Raw genomic sequence first — 22,301 nt, 5'->3', positions numbered from 1 at the left:
TACGCCCTGATAAGTTTACGCCAAATATTCCCCCTTTCACAGCAAATAGAATGCACTTGTTCATAATTTGAATTGATGAGCTGCTTATATTTAAAAATAGATGTGGCCTTTGAGAGGTAATTTGCTATAATGAGCTGCTAAAATGAGACTTGGGCCCAGCATCCGCTTTTGAAAAATATGAAATTGGTGTGTCTCAAATGTGCCCCTTCAACATCCACATATCCCTGAAAAAGATACACATGGGGATATTGTTGTACTAAGACGACATAGCTGAGCAACATATTAGGTATTATACTGCTGCAGCACACATAAGGATTGCAAAATATACAGTAAAACCTCCAAGTGCGTTTCAAAAAGGCAGAAAAAATGCTAATTGCTACTAGATTTTGTACAAACTTGCAAAAAAAAAAAGATCCTACGCTAAGGTTTAAAATACGCCTTTTGAAACACCCTGGGGTGTATACTTTTACAAATGGTTGGCCTTTATGGGTTTTTTTTGAACATTCAAACTGCTATAATACCCCAAATTGAAACATAGGCCCATCAAATCAGTCTCTCAAAATTCTACTGTAAATACTGAAATGGACATGTCTCCGATATGGCACTGTAGCTTCACGAAATAGTGCCAAAGACATACAATGGGGGTATCGCTGTACTCAGCAGATGTACAGGAATAGCACACACCAAGTTTACAAAATACACATGAGAAGATCTTTGTTATAAGTTTATGTGTCAAAAATCAACACCCCCTCCACAGTTTTACTCCAATATTTGGCAGAGATTGGCGATAAAATGGCTGTGTAAAAAGTGTCAAAATAACTTTAGGTAAAAAGCCTGTGGTGTCTACTTTATATAAATATATACTTTTGTGTGGCAATTTTGTTTTCTTTTATGGCTATTAAGCTTACAAGACAAACGTACCAAATTCTAAAATCGCTCCACATTAAAAGTTTATTTTACTCTCTGTATTTTGTAACCTGACAAATCCTAGACACATTATATATTCTGTAAAATCAGAACTAAATTAATTAATTTTTACTTTTCCTAACCTGCACTAATTATGCACACATTACTATTGCAAAATCTGTAAACAAAAAATAAAAATATTTTTTCTATTTTTTTTGCAGTTTCTTTTTTTTTTTGATAATAACTAAGCATTTATATATGTATATGTTACATAAAATTAAACCCCCTTTTGTCCTTTAAAAAACGGTATATAATATGTGTTGATGCATAAATTGGTAAAATGCAAATTGCAGTTGAATGCAAACAGCAAAAAATGCAAAAATTGCTTGTGTCCTGAAGTGCAAGACAAGCTTTTGAAGCTGTGTCCTTAAGGGGTTACAGGGACACTATAATAACCAAAACAACAAGCAGTTTTGGGGTATAGAGCATGCCTCCAAAGTTTTACTGCTCAATTCTCTGCCATTTATGAGTTACATCTCTTTTGTTTCTGTTTATGCACCCCTAGTCACACGTCCCCTGACTATGACTGACACAGCCTACATGAAAAAATTGGTTTAACTTCCAATCAGATGTAACTGACTTTAAAAGTTTTTATCTCCTGCTGTGTACATTGAACTTTAATCACATACAGGATGCTCCTGCTGGGTCTAAGCCATTAAAGCAGGAGATGCATTTTTTTCTAAATTAAACAGAATTAGCAATAAAGGAAGAATAAACATTAGATACTCTTTACAGGAGGTGTTTAGGAAGGCTGTGAAAGTCAAGTGCAGAGAGTTGTGATAAACAAAGTGATTTAACTCCTAAATGGCAGGGAATTGAGCAATGAGCCTGCAGGGAGATGATCTATATACCAAAACTGCTTCATTAAGCTAAAGTTGCTTTTGTGACTATAGTGTCCGTTTACGTTAACAGTTGCAAAACTATTCCACTATCTAAACTTCTATAGGGAGAAGTATATGTCTACATATGTTCAATGGTCCAGGGCAATAATTTCTATATCCAATGTTTTTTTAGACAACTGCATGTGATTTGATGCTTTGCCCACTGAACTTTCTCTAAATTATTGGACTATGCAGCCAGATAGCTTAGATGCAAAACTGCTCAAATGTGGGGAAAAAAGAAGCAACAAAAACATGTTGCTTTTTAAAAATGATTTAGGTTACAAGGTTACAAGATTACAAACAAGCTTGCGAAACCACAACAGCAGTAGTAAGCACTTCGGAAACAAAGATAGTAAAACATTGGTATGGCATTCGAGACAGTTGCACATAAAGATATCGTTGTCTGTTGTAATGAAAAGATTATATGAGCATTCTGCGAACCAGTTGCACGGGTAATGGGTTCGATAAAAATTAAGCTAAAGCTTTCAAGTGGTATAGACTAAGCTTGGGAGCACTGTGCAGCATAGAAACTTAAAACAGGACAACATGTTGAGCCTGGATAATTTAGACAGATACATATACAATATAAGTTTTTATATGGCTATGTCGATTCAAAATTGCTAATTTGTTTTATTAATTACAAAGAAGTAAGCCTGTGCCATAAAACACTGGAATTGCCAGAAGGATATTTCTCTGGTAAGATGTCCAAGGCGCCTAATTCCTAGGTCCTAGCCTGTAATAGGTTTGTGTACACTTGTACAATGTGGATGTGGAACTCATTGTTGAGTTTTATGCATAATATATAACAAAAGCAATAATACTAATGACATTAGAAAGAAACTTTTGCATCCAAAAATCTTGCAGAAACATATGGGCACACCAGGAAAAAACTTACATATTACTAATCCCTGAAGTGTCATACACACAGCACATGTATTCATACAGCACTGCTGGGAAAAAAAAAAAAAAAAACACGTAGTGCTCATTTGCGGGAGTGGAATTTCATTGTAGACACCCTTGGTATCAAGGAAAAGGTCAGATACCCAGAACACAGAAGTGCAGTGGAGGTAAGAACATTTTTTTTTTTTTACTTACTTACGCTGCTTTATTCACCCCAGTAAATGTTACAATAGTGATTAACACATTGAAGGAACTGGCAACTGTCCCCTTTCAAGAAGGGACAGTTCCTCTTTAAGGACATTGGTGTGCCCACTAAAAATGTTCCTGGTTAAGACCTGCCACTGCACGGACTAGGCAATCAAATGTATCTGAGATCCAAAGAATTGTGTGTCAATCTTTGTTTTATTGCGGTAAAAACATTGGTTTACAATAGTCAGATTGGATGCGGTGATAACAATAGTGTGATTTACATTTGCAACAATACATAGCATTTGGTAATGATAACCTCTTTTATTTATTTTTTATTACGTTTGTGGGTCAGGTGGTGCTGGTTAATAAGATTTATATTAATGACACGTTGTGTCCGGTGCAGATACCCTTTTGTTGGCAATACTGGCATATAATAACGGTGGAGGATAAACGCACTACTCAGAACCTTTAGGTCTGTCAAGTCTGTAAACCATCTAGTAAAGCAAGAGAGTTATGGTTTGCGTGTGCGCTAGCTAATGGGCACTATAAGGAGTGGCACCTCCGGTATGGTGACAGGTATCTGCAGACTATGTGGCTGGTTGGGTTAAAGACCCCTTTTCATGGGGGTTCCAGAGGGGCGACGGGCGAATAGAATATTTAAGAACCTAGAGTTCCATCCTACCTAATGGAGCCATCCTAGGTCAAGGTGATCCCACTAATTTTGACTAAGTGTCAGGTCTAGTTAGGCAAAAACTGACCGCAACCTATACGGTGTAGAACGGGAGTGGAGTTAAACAGAGTGGGTGCATCAACAAGAAAACATATGAACAACACATGTGAACATAATGTGCTGCTCTTCAGGTAAGCTCAGGTTGCCGCTCCAGGCTTCTCCCTGCTTCGAGGTCGGAAAGGCTCCACTCATGATGTGGTTGGTGAGGGAGGCATTCAACTTGGTTGTGTTTGGAGTGATCCCCAATGTTTGGAGGAAGGTGGTGGCGTCTGTGAGGGAGGCGAGTCTCAGCACTCTACCATCTGTAGTAGTAGCCATAAGGGATCTTGGTAAAGTCCAGCGGTATTCCACCCCGGTCTTTCGCAGACTTCTCCAAGAGACCTCCTCCATTGCAGTGTATTCCTAGTTAGATCTTGGAAGAATGTGAGCTTGGATCCCTCGAATTCATAAGGAGTTTTACCCTGCACTGCTGTCAGAATTTGATATTTGTTGGAAAGAGAGTGACATCTCACAATAATGCCCTGGGTGGCCTCCGTTGGGGCTTGTCTGGACTTGTTGATTCTGTAGCAGCCATCGAAGATTAGCTTTTTTGCTTGAGAGTGTGGTAGGATTGTTTCTGTCAAGCGCCTCAGGTAGTGTGGCAGTTCAGCTGGGCCGATTAAGTCTTGGACGCCTTGGATCTTAATGTTAGCGCGTCTGTTGCGGTCTTTGGCAATATCTACTCGCTGGATCAGAGATGTGTGCGAGTGTTACAGGCTTTGCATTTGTTCTTTCAGCCCCTGTAACTCTTGCTTAAGGTCCATGACCTCTTCTTCAATGGCTTGTGTGCGCACTGTCACTAGCTGTACCCCAGCTCGGACTACGTTTAGGTCTGCTGCTGACATTTGTCTGAATTCCCTCAGTAGGTTAGCGATGTTTTGTTTAGTGGCAGGGGCTATGGGGTCTCTCTCTGCCATTTATTCTAGCAGTGTCGTAGGAAAGGCTGTGTCACCTGCATCTGTGGTATCTGCATGGGAATCTGCCCTGTGCATCCCACTATTTGACAGGGCCGCCATCTTGGATGCAGCTGTGCGCTGTAACATTGCCACGATATCCTGGATGGCTTTGCTGGGGGCCCGCTTGTGGCTTTTGGGATCTGCGTCCCATGATTTTCAGTGGGTAGAGCGGAGTCGTCAGGCAGCCACGGGGAGCTGTACAATTTGTCTATCTTGGACTCCAGGTCCCGCAGGACGGCCTGTGAGGCTGAACACTTGAGGTAAGCACCGGTTTTGCGTCAATCTTTTCTGCCCCTTTTGGGTACAGAAACGGCATGGATGTGAAGCTCGCCCTCTGCTGTCTATGTTGTGAGCTGGGAGATGTCCCGATGGTGTTGTGTCGGTGTGGATTTAAGCGCATAGTTCACCAAGTGTACGGAGCTGTGGTGGATGACGTCCATTCGGCTCAGGCTCTAAGCTCCGTGCCCTTGGGATCCAAATTTTTACCAGTAGAGAGCTGTAGATATGACAACATCAAAGAAGCAAAAAGCTTCATATAGGTATAAGCCCCTTACTGGCCAAATTATAATAGTGCCATGTAATGTCAAATTTTTTTTTTTAGTGAATAAGGAATGTAAAAAGTAATGAAATACAGGATTTGCTTTGGAAGTAAATAAGTCTACAGTTTTGGATCTTTTTCTGTCTAATAAGGCAAGAGCAGACACTTTATGGTTTCAATCAGTTCTGGTACTGTAGTAGAATCTCACCTGTTCTTGTTAAACTGAATAGCAAAGTCAGTCATGTGCTGCAGGGCCTTGTTGGTGAAGTTCATGTCCATGTAGATATGTCCCTGCCTATGGGAGAAGGTACCAGAGATCTCAAGTCCTTTGGCTTTCACAGCTGGGAGCCAGACCTGTAAGAAATTGTTCAAATTACCACAAGTGACAAATATTATACGGATCTGTTCAATCGAAGAATATGTTACCGAAGTTGTGGCTTGAATGATCATCGTAAACACTTAAACAGCTTTCCATTCACAATAATCGATGTATGAGACTGTGGACAGGCTGTCAATTATAGAATATTCTTTAAAGGTTAAGTTGCGCAGTCTTGCAACCAGCAACAGTTCAGGTGATGTGGACATTTTGCAGACTAGCTCTAGATCAACTATTCACTAATGGCAAATATGTTCCAGAAAACTAACAGCATCTTTGCTTATAAGTATAGCAAATCTCATTTACTAAGCATGACTAATACATTGTCACATGTCCCAATTGTGCAATGTAAAAAATAAAAACTTACTCTATGGAGCTGCCACCAGACAAAGAATAAAGTCAGCAGGCCCACTAAATGGAATGATTGTAAACTCACAATCTGAATGCTAAACAGCATTCATAGGTTACTGCATCAAGCCTAGCTTTAACATTGCTCGAAAACATTTACAATAATGTAAATGGTGTATAAACAGCATTAAAAAAAAAGCTTAGGGTAGTATTCCTTCAAAACAAATCTGTTCTGAATAAAATCATGTTTAAAACTATTTATAGTGCTGTAGAAGTCAACTTTAAAGCGCAAAGTATTTATGGTCTGTGATTCATGTGTCTGTTTCTCTAGAATAACCATAAAACGTGCTGATAGGCCATGCTTCATTGCTACCTGATCATATGTCTCAATGCCTGTAATCCAACACCAACAGATCAATACAATAATACTATTTTAAGAAAATTAGACGCGATATAAAAACTTCACGCTAACAAAAACATTTATCTAGCATGACCGAGTAAAATCTGCAAACTAAGAACGGAGTCAAATCTCTTCCGAGTACTATATTGCCTTTTGTACAAATTGCCAGCATATTAACCAAATGTCACACTGTGGCAACTGTTGATGGATTCCAACCACCCCCCCTATAGGGTTTTCTGTATTCCAAGATAATGTCCTCACTTTTTAGTGAAAGACTTTTAATACAATATAGCAATATTACTGAATGTTACAAACTCCTGTTATATTTCAAAAACCATACTGCAAGAAAAAAAAAGAAAAAATGTGCAAAACTGACAATCAAAATCAACTGAATGTTTCTCGTCTGCCTTGCATTTAAAACAAAATTGCTTTGCATGTAAATAATTCCAACTGTAACCACAACGTAGCAATTTAATAGCTTTTTCTATTTTCACAAATCAAAGTCACCACTTGTAGCAATTTCACAAAAAAACAAAAGAAAATAATACATTCTTATCCTATCCAAAATGGGATAAGACACTCTCCTACAGCAGGTCAGGAGAAGAACGCACAGTAAGCAGAGCTTCCCATACCAACAAAAGGTTGTCAGGGACCGGAATGTGACTATGACAGAAAGTGTTGTTCCTTTGAAGAGTTTTGAATAGTTAGTGAAGCATTGTAGGTAACTAGCTAAAGGTGAAGTCAAAATAATTCTTTATTGAATATATATCAAGAGGACATACAATGTAACTACAACTCACAGCCTTTGACGCAACAAATCCTCCTGGGGCCATTCCAATTCCTGTGGACAGCTCGAACAAGTCATTCAGGCCACTGCTGACCACGGCTGGAGTAGGGGATGGAGCAAATGTTGCAGGAACAGAGGATGGAATAAAGGTTTGGCCAACCTGTAAAATAAAACAAGATGACAATTAAAGAGATCCTCATATCAGTACAGTAGATAGGACTAAAAGCTTGACACTAGATTATTAACTAGTTTAGATTACAGAAATGGAAAACCAGAAATATTTTGATCTGAAACGCAATATTTTATGGCATGGTACCATCTCAGGAGCAAAAGCCAATGTCTTGGCAGAAGCACAACTCTTTTTTTTTAATCTTTCTACTGGATTTCATCAATCACTACAAAGAGATACATTTGGCACTGATAAGAAATTCAATGACACTACTGTGATTTATATACTACATGCATATTTTATTTTCTACCTTGACAATCTGCACAACATTCTAGATAAATTATTGCTCTTTTATCAATATTGCTTTTTATCAAATAAATTGTTAGCTTTCAATCAAGCTTGTAAACAATCCTCCCAAATAAAATATGCCAGATAATTAGCAAGAAAAAGCAAAAGGTTGGAACATGATTTTACAAAATGAAAGAGTAATAATTTTGCATGGTTGGAAATAATGGAATGTAAACAAAAATAAAATAAAGAGTTGCGGGGTACGTTTTCTTTATCATTTTGTGAATTTGTGTTTCACTAGCTTTCAAATTGGTAGAATGTAAAAATGAGCTTAGTCCTAGCTGTATGTTAACGTCTAGAATTAAAATCTAAAATCTACAGGACTGAGTCCTATATTAAAGTTACACTCTCTGTTACACCTCTACAATACAGTATAAAGAAGTCAGGGGGCTTACCGCTGGACTTCCACCAATGCCTCCACCAAGGTCACTTCCCAGCTGAAAGAGAAAATATTGTGAGGATCATAAAATAATGAAATAACCAAGCCTAGATTTGCTTTTTCACAAACACCCCCTCAGAGGATGCAGGTCTTTTTAAGTCTCCATGCAGGTCTAAAAAATGACTGATGGAGCATTAACCATTATAAAAAAAATTAGTAGAGTAATTATTAGGCAACTATAATAAATCTAAATCTAAGCACTGAAAAATCAACAAATTATAAAAGTTAAACAAACATAAAAGGTATAATGGTGGCAAAAAGGGGCGGGAACCCTTTAGAATTACTTTTACTATTTCTTCATATCTATACCTACAGGACCGTTGCAAGGATTTCTGCAGCAGATACTCACTGACAGACACACACACTCATTGACACACAGACAGACACTCACGGACATACATACACACACAGGCACACACTGACAGTCAAACACTCACCTCCCTGGGGTCCAGTGTGGGGCAGCTCCTCACTCCTCCAGCGCGCTGTTTAGTATGCCGGCGACGGAATTACACCATATTCCGGCTTCAGACATCACAGAGGGCGCGCAAAGGAGGAGTGAGAGGCAGCAAGAACAGTCTCCTTCGCCGCCTGGCTTTTCCATCACCCTCTCCTCAGGTAATCGAAATTTGTTGGCAGAGCAGGCACCTGTCATCAAGGTAAGCAGGTGCCTGCTCTGCCTTACCTAGCACAGCATCGGGTGCGCCCTGATGCTGTGCTAAGGAAGGCGCTCGCCCAGCGCTGCTGTCCCAGACAGGTGGAGCCCACCAGGAAATATCCCGGTGGACACCCCTAGCAAGCCGGCGCCCTAGGCGAATGCCTAGTTCGACTAACGGTTGCGCCAGCCCTGAATACCTATAATGTGATTTTTCATGCAAGTTGTAATACTATGTAGAGCAGGGATGCCCAAAAGATAGATCCCCAGATGTTATAGAACCACAAGTCCCATGATGGCTTGCATGCCTTTAGAATGACAATGCATCATGGTAGCTGTAGTTGTAAAAAATCTGGGGATCGATCTTTTTGGCACCCCTGATATAGAGAATAGCCCATTTTAATTTACTGCTTCAAATTTCTTTAGTACAACATTTCTAAGAAGCAATGACTTCCACCAAACATGTCCTGCACTTAGTGACCAATTCAACATATGTGCTTGGGGAATTTTGTCTCATTCCACCACACAGCAATTGTTGGTCTGTCTTAGACTGTTTTCTGCAAATTGTGGCACAACATTTCAGTTGAGTTACAGCAAGATAATTTTCTTCAGTATTGAAAATGACTGGATATAATATGTAAATACCAAGAAAATAAAATAATGAAAATAAATGTACACAGGTGAATGTTTATTACTGGAGTGAATACATCTGTAGGCCTTCTATGTTGACAAGCCTATTTATCATGATTTTAATTAGCCGCCAGTCTCAAAATGTTTCAGATATGTTCCAAAATAACAACCCCCCCAAAACATGGTCATGTGCATCTATAATGGAGTCGGTCTGAAAAACATTTTTTTACGAGACCCTATCTTGTTACAATCTCTTCTTTATGGTCTATTACTTATATATGATTGAACTCATCAAAAATCTTTCTTTCCGACTTTTTCTGACCCAATGCAATCTAAAGCGTCACTAGGCTCAATCCAGAACATATCTTAATGGGCTACTTGCGCAGTGGGTATGATTCATTGTTCCTTCTCAGAATATTGTGAATGTGGTGTGTATTTCACTGTTAAAATGTGGTTAACTAATCTGATGTGAAAACTGGATGCATGGAATTATTAATCAATAGAGGCAGTATGATTGATTATAGCATGGTGAAGGTTCATTTGGCTGCTTTTTAACCATGACCTATGAGTTTAACTGTGTCGGAGAAGCAATTGGTTAAATCTTGTTGGTGTCTGTCACAAAATTAAACACACTGTTGAGTCGCAGGGACGGTAGTGTCACCCGTCATAATAGGCCCACCCAACCAACAAGATACACAGGTGGAGTACCCCACAGCTGGGACCCATATAATACTCAGCCTTATGGAATGTTCACGTGATTCAGGTCATACTCAAATACAACTACAAGGACATAAATCCTATTAGCTGCTATATTATCGCAATGTATGTCTCATCTGAATAATTAGTTATTGCATTCTTCATGTCTCATTACATCGCTACCCCACAGCTAGGAGGCCTGCGAGTCTCACACTCGCCATTACTGCAATGTTAATCTGACGTACCTAAATGTTCACACCTTAATAAAGCTTTAAAGCATTAAATAAAAAATCTTGTTGGTGTCTGAAAAACACAAGGAAATAGTAAAGCAATTAAGGCATGTTTTCATTTACAGTTTGTAAACCAAACAGTGTAGAGGACTTTTAAGACTGGTCTCTGAAGTCCAACAACATTATTACAGGACCTTGGATAACTACATAGACTGAAGACAGGTGTCCATCAAGCTTAAAATCTTACATCTGTTTTTGTGCTTGATCCAAGAAGGCAAAAAACCTTTTAGACACACTTTCCAAATTTGCTAAAACAAGGAAGAATTCCTTCGCAACAAAAGAACGGGAGTGAGATATCTTGGATCAAGAAGCTTTTACCCCATAAACTATATTCCTAAATATGTTTTTGCAAGTATTCACCTAGTTGCGGTTTAAAAATCTGTATAAACTTTGATAAAACCACCTCTTCAGGAGAAGAATTCTACATCTTTGGTTTTTTTTACTAAAAAGAAACTCCTTGCCTTAGACTAAATAGTTTTTCTTCCAATCTAAATGCGTAGTCCTGTTTATGTATAGATTTCCAGACAATGATTGTAATTATTATTATTATTTTTTTTTTATTATTCCGTAGCACTGTACAATGGCGATATGGCCCTTTGAGGTGCAGTTTTTCTAAACTAAACAGATTTAACATTTCTTGAACCTCTATTCATAACTAAAGTCAATTATTCCTTTTATTAATTTTGTAGCCCGCCTCTGTACTTTTTCTAGTTCCATAATATATTTATTAGATGAGCTGTCAGAAAGAGCTTGACAAATGGCACCAGACTTGCAATGCATAGTATAAGTGAAGTGAACAGCCAATCTTGTTTTTGGGGGGCATTATGTATGAAATATATGGGTTATTTCATCTCATTTCAGATTTGTCTGGATTCACAGAAATGATCAGAAGAATTTGTACTTGATTTTTTTTTATCTAAGCCATTGTACATTTTCATCCATGTTTTGGGATACTTTAATTGTCCCTCATAGAACTAATTCCTGCACCCTTGCTGGATTTAGGAAGTCCAGGCTAAGCAGATAGTGAATTAATCATAAATGAAACCTAAAGAATATTGAAATCCATTTTGAGAACAAAATCAAAATTGTAGTGGATTTACATTTTCCTTACCAAAATCTTAACAGAAAGACTTTGCTAGTACAATTAGTATTGGGGTTTTTTTTTTCTCCCTTTTTACTTAATCGGTTTGTTGGTATATGTCAAATTTGTTTGTAATCTATTTTTTCTATGTAAGCACAATTTTTGTCGATAATAACTTTATTAAGTTCTGCCTTTGTCTGATAAGAATCATGTTACCAAATAAACTTTTTTCATAATACTGTGGTTTCATAGCCATTTATACTGAACTGATTTGTGGGTTGCAAAATTTGGTTTGGTGGGGTAATCCAAGCTGCTCCATTTATAAACTTCCTTGGAGGTGGCAGCTTTCCTAGGTGTGGATTGGATTAATATAATGTTTTAATCATTATTTTCAGTCTATTGCAGACAAATAGTGAATTTTTAACCAGTTCACCCCCTGAAGCAAGACATGTGCCTGCCTGGGAGTGGTGTTTGTGACACTACTAGAGTACGTAAGTATTTAAATCCAGTTCTTGTAACCCGTGATAATCGATACTTTACTAACATTCATATTTGAGCACAAATTAGTAATCCTAAAATCCTGGACTAATAGTTGTGATGAAGGACTGGTTGAAATATTAACCTTTAGACCAAGAAACAAATATAGATGTAAACACTACAAAGTTTTAATGTAAATAGTATACTTTATTGAGTTTTTCACACAAGGAAAGTGAACAAAACAGAACTAGACTTGCAGGTCCAATTAGTCAACTAAATGGAACTTAATAAGAAAGGTAATTTAAAAATAACGAAAAATTTGTATTTAGCAAACAGATCACGTACTTATCACGCAGGTCGCATTACTGAATCAACTATGTAATCCATATCAACCCCACCGCCCTCCCTGTCCATTGAGTAACTCCACCTAGTACTAAACATAGAGACATCTAGGACACTATTTTATAACACTAGCTTCCAAAAATAATTATCTATGACCTCATGTGATTTACATTAATGCAGAATAATTGGATTCATAAAGCCTGTGGATTACACGGCTGCCTGAGTGTTGAACTTAATCGAGGAGGAAATCATGTTGATGTAAGCCAAGAAGAACAAAAAGTTAGGGTTAGACTCATTTCTCAGTAAGCTCGCCATAAGTTTCCAAGTTTAGTAAGGAGATCAGTCATTTTCAGCTTTCTTAAATAGAAAAATAGGTTGCGATCCAAGGTGTCAAACTTTTTCAATCTATAGCCAATTATGAACAAAGTCTAGGAGGTGGTCAAAAGTGAATTCGTCTGCAAGCTACTCAAATATTCTAATAACCTTTATGTTAAACATTTGACAGTACCATTATGGCTGTGCGAGCGCGTCTCTCCTATATTAATGTCAGAGTAGAGTTGGGCACTTCCTGCCACACAGGACTGGAGTTGTTCCAGTAAAGTATTCTGTGTTAGTAAATGTAAAACCAAAAAAGGTCCAGAGCAGGTCACAGGGTGAGATTGTAGTATATATATATATATATATATATATATATATATATATATATATATATATATATATATATGGGAAAAGATCAATAGTAATCCTACATAAGAGTAAGGAAAGAGTATAGTAGTATGAATCCAGGCACATGCTGCAGGCCCCGTTGCAAACCTAACCCCCAGGAGGCTCCCCTCCCTATATGTCCTTTTTGTTTTTGCTGTAAAGTACTACCGACGGATACCAGATCTTGGCACGTTTGGGGTGATTAAAGGACCACTATAGGCACCCAGACAACTTCAGCTTAATGAAGTGGTCTGGGTGCCAGGTCCAGCTAGGTTTAACCCTTTTTGCTGTAAACATAGCAGTTTCAGAGAAACTGCTATGTTTACCTATGAGTTAATCCAGCCTCTAATGCCTGTCTCATTGACAGCCGTTAGAGGCGCTTCTGCGCTTCTCACTGTGATTTTCACAGTGAGAAGACGCCAGCGTCCATAGGAAAGCATTGAGAAATGCTTTCCTATGGACAGGCTGAATACACGCGCGGCTCTTGCCACACATGCGCATTCAGCTAGGGACGTCAGAAGAGGGAGGAGAGTCCCAGCGCTGAGGGAGCCCGGCGCTGGAAAAAAGGTAAGGGATTAACCTCTTCCTCCCCCTTCAGCCTGGCGGGAGTGGGACCCTGAGGGTGGGGGCACCCTCAGGGCACTATAGTGCCAGGAAAACAAGTTTGTTTTCCTGGCACTAAAGTGGTCCTTTAACTATTAATGCTGCCTGCATTGCCTCTGCTGCCTGGATCTCTTCACCTCTCGCTAGCCATTGTTCCACGGAACTAGTGTGTCTCCATAGGGCGGGTATAAAAGACTTTACCTCATTAAGCATATGTTTCAAGATTGACTTCTTATATTTTGAGAGCGGCAGTGGTGTCCAATATAGAAGAACATTATCTATATCAAATGTCCTAGTATTTCAACAACTTTAGTCATGACTGCATCACAAAAAGGAGTGATGTGCGAGCAATCCGACCAGAAACGCATCACTGTGCTCACTTCTCTGCCACACCTCCAACACGTATCCGAAACCTCTGGGAAATTCTGTATAAAAGCACTGGTGTTCTGTACCAGTGTGAAAGTAATTTACAGTTGACTTCTTGATATCTGGGGCAGACCAAGCTTATGTGATGTAGTATCAGTGCTTTCTCCCACTGTATTTTTGAAAATGGTTTGCCAGTTCCTCCCACTGTGTTCTAAAAGCATTTTTGCCTTCCAAATATCCCACTAGAATGTGTTGGTATAGCATAGCTACGGTCCCTTCCATCTCTGTGTACTATCAATTAGACAAATTATGATAAATATGTTGCAATTTGGAATATCTTTCACTTCTCCAGACACAGAGTACAGTCGTTCGCAGGGTAGAGAAGAACATTGTCGAGACAAGCAAGGGGGTGATCTGGGAGAGCTATAAGAGTCACGGAAGGACAGATGCAATAGTTTCAGCGTTTAGAGTCTATTTGCATTTTATTCGGTAATGGAAGAAAATTTGGCCAAAAAAAGCTTTGCCAGATTAGATAGTATCCAAACTCCCAGGTATTTAATCTGGTTTTCATACCAAGTGAAGGGGAAGCAAGCTTTAAGGAGAGGGCAAATTTCTCTAGGCATCATGTTATTCAGTACCTCACATTTAGTAAGGTTCAGTTTAAGACTAGACAAAGCTCGATATGCTTGGAATTCCCCTCAAGAGGCTTGGTAAGGTAGTCGTGGGATCTTCTACATTACAGTAGATCATCCGCGTATGCCGCAGTTTTATGTTCTACACCTTTCCAACTGAAGCCTTTATGTCCGGATTACGTCTGATAGCTGCACGGAACAGTTCCAGGGTTAGTGCAAAAAGAAGGGGTGGAAGTGGGTATCTCTGCCAGGTGCAGTTATGAATTTGGAATCTGTATGTGAGCACCCAGTTCACTACAAAGTTTTAACTACTGCCTCTTTGCAATTCTACCGTCCTGCAAATCTATGTATTAAAAGAGGGAAAGGAAATTCTATGTCCAAAGCCTAACAATTTCTCCTACAGGCTTGCTATTTCTGCTCTCACACACCCTTTTTAATGCTCGTCTTGCCCCTCTATAGGCTCCTCCTGGCCATTTTGCTCTATTTGGAGTCTACCGATTACACTGGGTCACACTATCGTACAGTTGATTAGGGTACTGCTGGAAACAATGTTAAAGGACCACTATAGGCACCCAGACCACTTCAGCTCAATGAAGTGGTCTGGGTGCCAGGTCCATCCAGGGTTAACCCTGCAGCTGTAAACATAGCAGTTTCAGAGAAACTGCTATGTTTACAATAGGGTTAATCCAGCCTCTAGTGGCTGTCTCATTGACAGCCACTAGAGGCGCTGCCGCGCTTCTCACTGTGATTTTCACAGTGAGAAGACGCCAACGTCCATAGGAAAACATTGAGAAATGGTTTTCTATGGACTGATTTAATGTGTGCGCATTCGGCGGGTGACGTCGGAAGAGAGAGGAGAGTCCCCAGCGCCAAGGGAGCCCGGCGCTGGAGAAAGGTAAGAATTTAACCCCTTAAGCCCGGCGGGAGGGGTGCCATGAGAGTGGGGGCGGGGGCCCTATTAACACTATAGTGCCAGGAGAACAAGTTTGTTTTCCTGGCACTATAGTGGTCCTTTAATTGCTCAAAGTTAGATCATAATTGCTCTTTCTACATATTCCGTTCTTCTATTTCAAATCTGCCTTCTAATTTTTAATTGTTTCCTACTTAAGGAAAGCCATGAATAATGTGAATATTATTATGAAGAGAAGTAGGAACTTTAATATAAGCAAACAGTGGAAATTTCCTGGGTTTTGTGATCTCAATCATAGAACATTGAGGGGCATAAAAATACATTTTCGAGAGATCAACATGATGATCTAAAATTTATAATTTTATTATTGATAATTGATGTAGTGAATAAAACTCATATACAGTAAAAACAGAGTATAAGTAGTACAACTACCATTTGATTTTCAAAAACATGGGATCTATCCAACTCTGCGGTTTTGGCCTAACTTCATCATCACAACCCCAGGTGTTTAATGCATTAACTCAACTAATATTAATCAACAACTACACCAAAAGCCACATAACCTTACTTTGGCAAACACTGAAAAGTTGAAACACTACATATTAAATTAATATTTCAAGTCAAGATTTATAGAAAAGACAATACGTGGTATGTTTTTCACTAAACCAGAGATTTATAAATTTTTGAACAAAATATAGTAGCGTTTTTTTCTTCCTCAGAATTTTTATAAATTTTTCTATTTTTTGTCCTAAAAATGTGTTAATGGTCATTTCTAGGTGTAGTGAATAAACTAGATATGACTTATGACATATCTAGGTGGACATATCCAAAAACCATTCTTAGTTAAGGTTTGTAAAAGATGTATCTATTTAATATAAACACTAGAAAAAAAGACCACTTACAAACGATATGTCTAGTCTATTTGGTTGTTACTAGGGCAAAGTGAGACAGGAAGGAGGGGTAGAGGGTGACAAATCATAATGAGCATTCAATATAGGAGAATAATGGCATATTTTGACTTAGTGCTGAGAAGTGCTATGCATGGTACTCCATTTAAAAGAGAGAGAGAAAGGAGGAGGAGGGCCGTGCTTGTTCAAGATGCTAAGCTGGATGCTTGTGATAACAATGTTAATGACCATGCACAAGGCTGCCTGATGAGAAGAATTAAGGGTCTTTAATGAAGGCCAATGAAAAAAAAAGAAAAAAAAAAAGATAAAAAGGGATAATGCAAGTCTATCAAAATGCTACTGAGTGATAACCAGTTACCCATTGCGTATCCTCTCCCATCTGCAGGGGTAGGCGGGACACAGGAGGAAAGAAGCAGAGAGGTTACTGTCAGCAGCGAGACAGCTAAACTATAGAAAACAACAATCAGTTCCTAAAACAGCAGTTCTTTCATCCCTGACAATTACCAGCTGAAAAGACGTGGCCGCAGTCCTTATTACATCAGCATGCGTACTGCTTCTAGTGTTTGGGTGAGGACAAGATGTTCCAGACGAACAAAATACAAGGTTCATCTACTGACACAGAACTGCAACATTAACTCATTGTGCCCCTATGGTATGGAGGACCCCCTTCGGTGTATACAAAGTGTTACAGGAGATAGGTGGTACAATAAAAAGAGGGACCTGTCTGCGAGGAAAAATAATGTCATGCTGCTGGCAGTGAAGCAAGAAAGCAATAATTATACAAATTATAAAACTTCAGACTGCCTATTTACATAATGCTTCTAAAGATTCACAAAGTTCTCCATCATCTAAGCTAGGAGAGATACAAGATAGAAGCAATTTAATGCTGATGTCCATGGGCTGTTTTAATAAGCTTAGGTGGCACATATTTTAAAATATATGCTCATTTCCAGTGAAAGACAATCCTTTATGTTATATTAAAGTGCCTTTATTGTAGCCACCTTTGGAATTTTGTCACATCTGGATCCATTCACATAAAGAAAATGTAAATAATACAATTAGCAGGTGCAGAAATGATCCAGAATGAATTTCGATATATGCTTCAAATTGCTTACAAAAACTTATATGGAATGCATGTAAAAATTAAACATATAATCAAGAAACTTTTTGAAATATTGTAAAATATCTTCAAGTTTCATATGCTCATTCAAATACTGCATCTCTAAAGGGATCCTCTACATTTTAAAATAGAGGCTTTGATGTAATGTGCCTGTTCTTGCATTCTCTTGGTTTTATTGCCTTTTCTATGAAAAGGCAGTGTTTCCACTGAGCTAGTCACACATCCACGGGCTTTCTGAAAAAGAGCTAACATTTAATTTTTTTTAGCTTCACTTATTGCATAGTGTGATACATTTAGAATTTCTTATCTTGTGATTTTGTTTATTACCAGCTACATAATTACAACAGCTTCCTGTGTGTGATTACATTTAAATTACCATTCCTCTGAAATAAGAAACTCAAAAGTAAACAAACTGTGCTGTACGATCTTAATGAGAATGAAACCTTTTTTTCCATGGAGGCTGTGTGAGTCACAGCCAGTGCTTCAGAGGACACAATTAAAGGACCAATTAAGGCATCCATACCACACTTCCTCTCAATAAAGTGGTCTGGGTGCAGTGGCCCAGTAGTTTTAAACATGCAATGTGAAACATTGCAAATTTATAGAAACTGCAATATTTCCATTGCAGGTTTCACACACACACACACACACACATCTTATGGCTGTCTTCCAGACATCCACAAGAGGAGCTATCACGTTGAGAACGGAATCAAACTTGGTTCTCAAGAAAATGCTGCAAGTAGAGCACCATTCACTTGGCATAGCCCTGTGTTTTGCTGTGCATGTGCACTTACCTATCAATGCTTCCCTATGGGGTAACATTGGATTGGCTACGATCATCAATCTTGATGATGTCAGACAAGAACGTGGAGCGGCAGAGTGAGGGCAGAAAGGTAAGTACAATTTTTGAATAGGTATATTAAACCTATAGCATTAGCAATACATGTTTGCATTCCTATATATACACATTTCAGTCTATTGATTTTGTTGATATAAGTCATCACGCTGTCTTTTTGTTAGAATTTTGTTTGTTTTTGTTTTTAAACCTTAGAGGTTTTGACAAATAATACTAATGTAAATTTCATTCAATCCATAATGTGTATAAAAAACAAAATTAATATAGATCGAAAAATAAAATTAATTTAGTAATTATATACCAATATCCTACACAATTTAGTGTAATACAGTTAAAATGAAATAAAATCGAAAAGGTTTAGAAGAACCATACATATTTCAATCCTTTCTTGACTAAATGCATTTTACTTGTTCAAGTCATGCTACGTTTATGTTTTTCTAAGAACCATGAAGTAAACATAGACAAGTTCAATTTGGATCTTTGATATCATGGATATATGCACATGCTAAATGCATTATTTAAATGTTGGTTTATATGCAGCAAGCTATGATTGACAAAGACTCAAAGGGTTTAAAATGTTACTAGGTTACTTTTTGTTTACATATTTTGTTCTTTATACTTTATCTAAGTTGGCCATCACTTACCAGCACCTTCATGAACAATGTTATCTAGCTCACACATATAATCAGAAAAATTAAACTTGTTTTTATATATGGGCACATCATCCAAAAATAACGAAAATATTAGTGGAAAGTAGACACGCGCTCTAGCACAGTGTGCCAGCAACTTCCATTAGCTATCTAAGTGAGAGACAGGAAGGTGTGTGTCCCCCCGCTGCAGACACGTAATGCAAACTGAGGTTGACAATGTTGTTTGATTTTCAGAAATTTGTTGCTAGTCAGCACTAGGTCCTTCTTTCTGTAAACCACTGAAAGCATTACCTACCAGACTGTCTAGGCCACCTCCTAGAAGGTCTACAGCTCCCATCTGCATAGTGGACACTTGTGGCACATTCCCTGGAGGTCCCAGATCTAGATTAAGAAGATCACCAAGAAGGTCTCCTTGTGAGGGAATGACTTGAGGCTGTTCAAGGGCAGCAGATGGAGCAGGTCCAACCGGGCTGTCTCCAATATCAATGCTAGTAAAGAATAAACATGAATTAGATCATTTAACAACAAGATCTTTTATCTCTAACTTTAAATGTAGAAACCACACTGCATTAAGCCAGGTGCTAATTTTAGCTTTATATATTTACAGATTAATTTGATAGAAACTATAAAATAGTAGAACGCTTAAAAGACACAACTAGCAGAAACTGATGCACCCGTTTTTTTAATGCATTAAACAGGTAATGCATTATACACCAGAATGTTCAACCAATAGGAAGCCCCTTCTAGTCTAAACATATGATCTTATACCATAATCTCCTGTCCAGCAGAAGTTGAGAGATATGTCGCTTAGCCAGCAAAATACAGTTCTACTTATGACATAGGAAGAGTGGAACTGCACAAAAAGCAGATATCAGCAGTTGCTATTAGTTTATACACAGACAGACTCACAGTTTTGTGAAACAGACTGTGTGCAGTGCTATACAGAGCTACTGACAGCAGAGGCATGAGGCAGTCATTAGCCTCTCTCCAGGGAAGTAGAGAGATGTCGGTCCTACTTGAGCACATGCACGTACAACCTGAACTGATCTTACACATCATAGGAAGAGATTTTTGTCTGCTTTGCTATGAGTGACAGCGTGGAAAACGTATAACTGCAAAACATTATTGCAGCCAAGCATCATATGTGTGAAATTACATTCTGTCAGTTGAGACTTCACAAGCACAAAGTACGTTAACACCAAGCAGTTTATTCAGTAAACATTTAATTGTTGTGAATGGACATTTTAATTGCAAAATCAATAAAAAAAAATTGTGGATTTGGAATTTACAACAATTTGGTGCTTAGTGAATAAACCCCCAAGTTGCCAGTGTGCTACGAGTGGAAGGAAAATGCATAAAACAGTGTTCCCCAGCAACATCGCAGTGCGTGTGATCTCCCCTCCAGCTATACAAGTGAAATAAATAAAGAGTTCAAAGGCTCATTATAAATTTAAATGACTGCTGCCTTGCAGAAAGCAGCAACAGCTGAACTCAGCAGGTCCTATCTATAATGTCTTACTGGTATTTTGTCAAGCGTTCCATGTGTGGATCTGAAATGCGTATTCTTTCTAAACTTTAAAACGGATTGCATTGCCTGAAATATAAATATATTTTTTAAATTGACAAATTTTAATTTCTATAGCTTTTTTTTTTATGTATTTATTTTTGTATTTGTATTGCACATATTTAGAGGAACAGCAGCACCTCAGAGTTGGTCACTGTAGATATTTAACTTTTTCCGCTAAATGCTATTAAAGGGACACTATAGTCACCTGAACAACTTTAGCTTAATGAAGCAGTTTTTTTTTTTATTATTCTTTATTTTTGTAGTGCATGCAGATATAACAATGCGTATGTGGTGCCCCAACGGCAATCCAAGTACGCTTCAACGACAATTATTACAATGGGGTACATGGTAACTTTTGCACAATTTATAATAATAAGTGAGGTCGGTTCTAGTGCGAGTAGCTAGTATGTAGTTCGACTGCGTGAAACCAACGAAAATTAAAATAAAGTTATGCATAGAGGTTGATCAAACAACAGTTCCCTGAAACTTGTACAAAATCGCACCTGGTCTGGTGTTGAGTACTATAGGAGTAAACTGGATTAATTTCTCGTGCTTATAATATGTGCAAGGCATTGTGTGAGACTCTCTCCTGCCTGGTTTTCTGTGACTAGAGATCGTGGGTGTCTCTTGCATAGGACCTGTTGGGCTAGAGATAAGTATGTTATGCTGTACCTACATGGGCTGTAGGGCTCTGTAGGGCTGGAAATATTGCTGAGTCATGTTAATATTTACAGTAGCTGTAAATTATGAGGGAACATTCTAATTTCGATTGTAGCATGTGATAAGACTTCTGCAAGTTAAGCAGTCGTTGAGGAGTAGACGTTGAGGTCTCTGTGACGTGTGGTAGGTTAAAGTAAGGCCGGGTTAGAAAGTCGTGTTTGGCAATGTTAACCAGTCTGGGGCTGGGCTGGGCTATATGGGTCAGTAGTGAGTGTCTGTCCGTCTAGTTCTGGCCAAACGGGTTTAGGGCCCCTTCTTGTTATATGTCTGGGGTACCTCGAGGTACGGTAGAGGGGGTGAGCGATGTTGCCAGGGGACTGTCTGTGTGGTCCGGGTCGGGTTCCAGTCCCGTTTATTGTGGTGCGGGGTCGTGATGGCGGTAGTGTAGTCTGGGTGTGAGCCCTCCGTCGTCCTATTAATCCCCCACTTGGTTTAATTTTTGTATATAATAAAATAAAGTAAGATAAAATAAAAAAAAAAATAATAATTAAAGTTGTAATAAAATAATAATAAAAACAAGGTCGTAATTCGACTATGCAATAGAAAATAGTGTCCCGGTGAGGGGCCTGTCAGGCTCAAGTCGTGGCCGCCGCGTAGGTCTCCGTGGCTCTCTGTCTAAGCTTGAATTCAGCAGCGTGTACCGGGTCAAGGCCTCGATTGGTTGCAGGTATCGCCCTTCCGAGGGAGTCCAAAGGGAGATCTAAGTCCCTCAGTGCTGCTGCGGCTTCTTGCATGTCGTGTATTACATGCGTTGTTTCTCCTTTGGTGACGTGCAGTGTGTTGGCTGGGCCCCAACGGTACCGGAGCTGGAGTGTGCGTAGTAGGGAGGTGAATGATCTCAGTGCTCTCCTCCACGCCAACGTTCCTCTCGAGAGATCAGTATAGAAGGAGAGCTCCATCTCCTCAAAGAGGTAGGTTGGTTGGCCTCTGATAGCTGCTTGTACTGCTGCTTTGTCCGTGCGGCTGAGGAATTGAATAATCAGGTCTCCAGGAGCTGAATTTGGTGCCTTGATTGATTTTGGTATACGGA

The 22,301-nt window shown here is 38.8% G+C and overlaps 1 protein-coding gene across 1 annotated transcript in view; it reads right to left on the bottom strand.

Moving 5' to 3' along the window:
• The window catches only part of AP2B1 (adaptor related protein complex 2 subunit beta 1), a 113,863-nt gene that overhangs the window by 41,748 nt on the left and 49,814 nt on the right, over positions 1-22,301 (bottom strand). The window contains exons 14-18 of the mRNA XM_063456628.1: positions 19,280-19,472; positions 16,717-16,737; positions 8,023-8,064; positions 7,124-7,270; positions 5,408-5,553 (exon numbers count right to left, since the gene is read on the bottom strand). Coding sequence (XP_063312698.1) covers positions 5,408-5,553; positions 7,124-7,270; positions 8,023-8,064; positions 16,717-16,737; positions 19,280-19,472 — 549 coding nt within the window. The remainder of the gene's footprint in view (positions 1-5,407; positions 5,554-7,123; positions 7,271-8,022; positions 8,065-16,716; positions 16,738-19,279; positions 19,473-22,301) is intronic.

The sequence above is a fragment of the Pelobates fuscus genome, chromosome 1 (genome assembly GCF_036172605.1).
Source record: "Pelobates fuscus isolate aPelFus1 chromosome 1, aPelFus1.pri, whole genome shotgun sequence".
NCBI classification, from domain to species: domain Eukaryota; kingdom Metazoa; phylum Chordata; class Amphibia; order Anura; family Pelobatidae; genus Pelobates; species Pelobates fuscus.
This window is presented reverse-complemented; position numbering and strand designations above follow the sequence as displayed.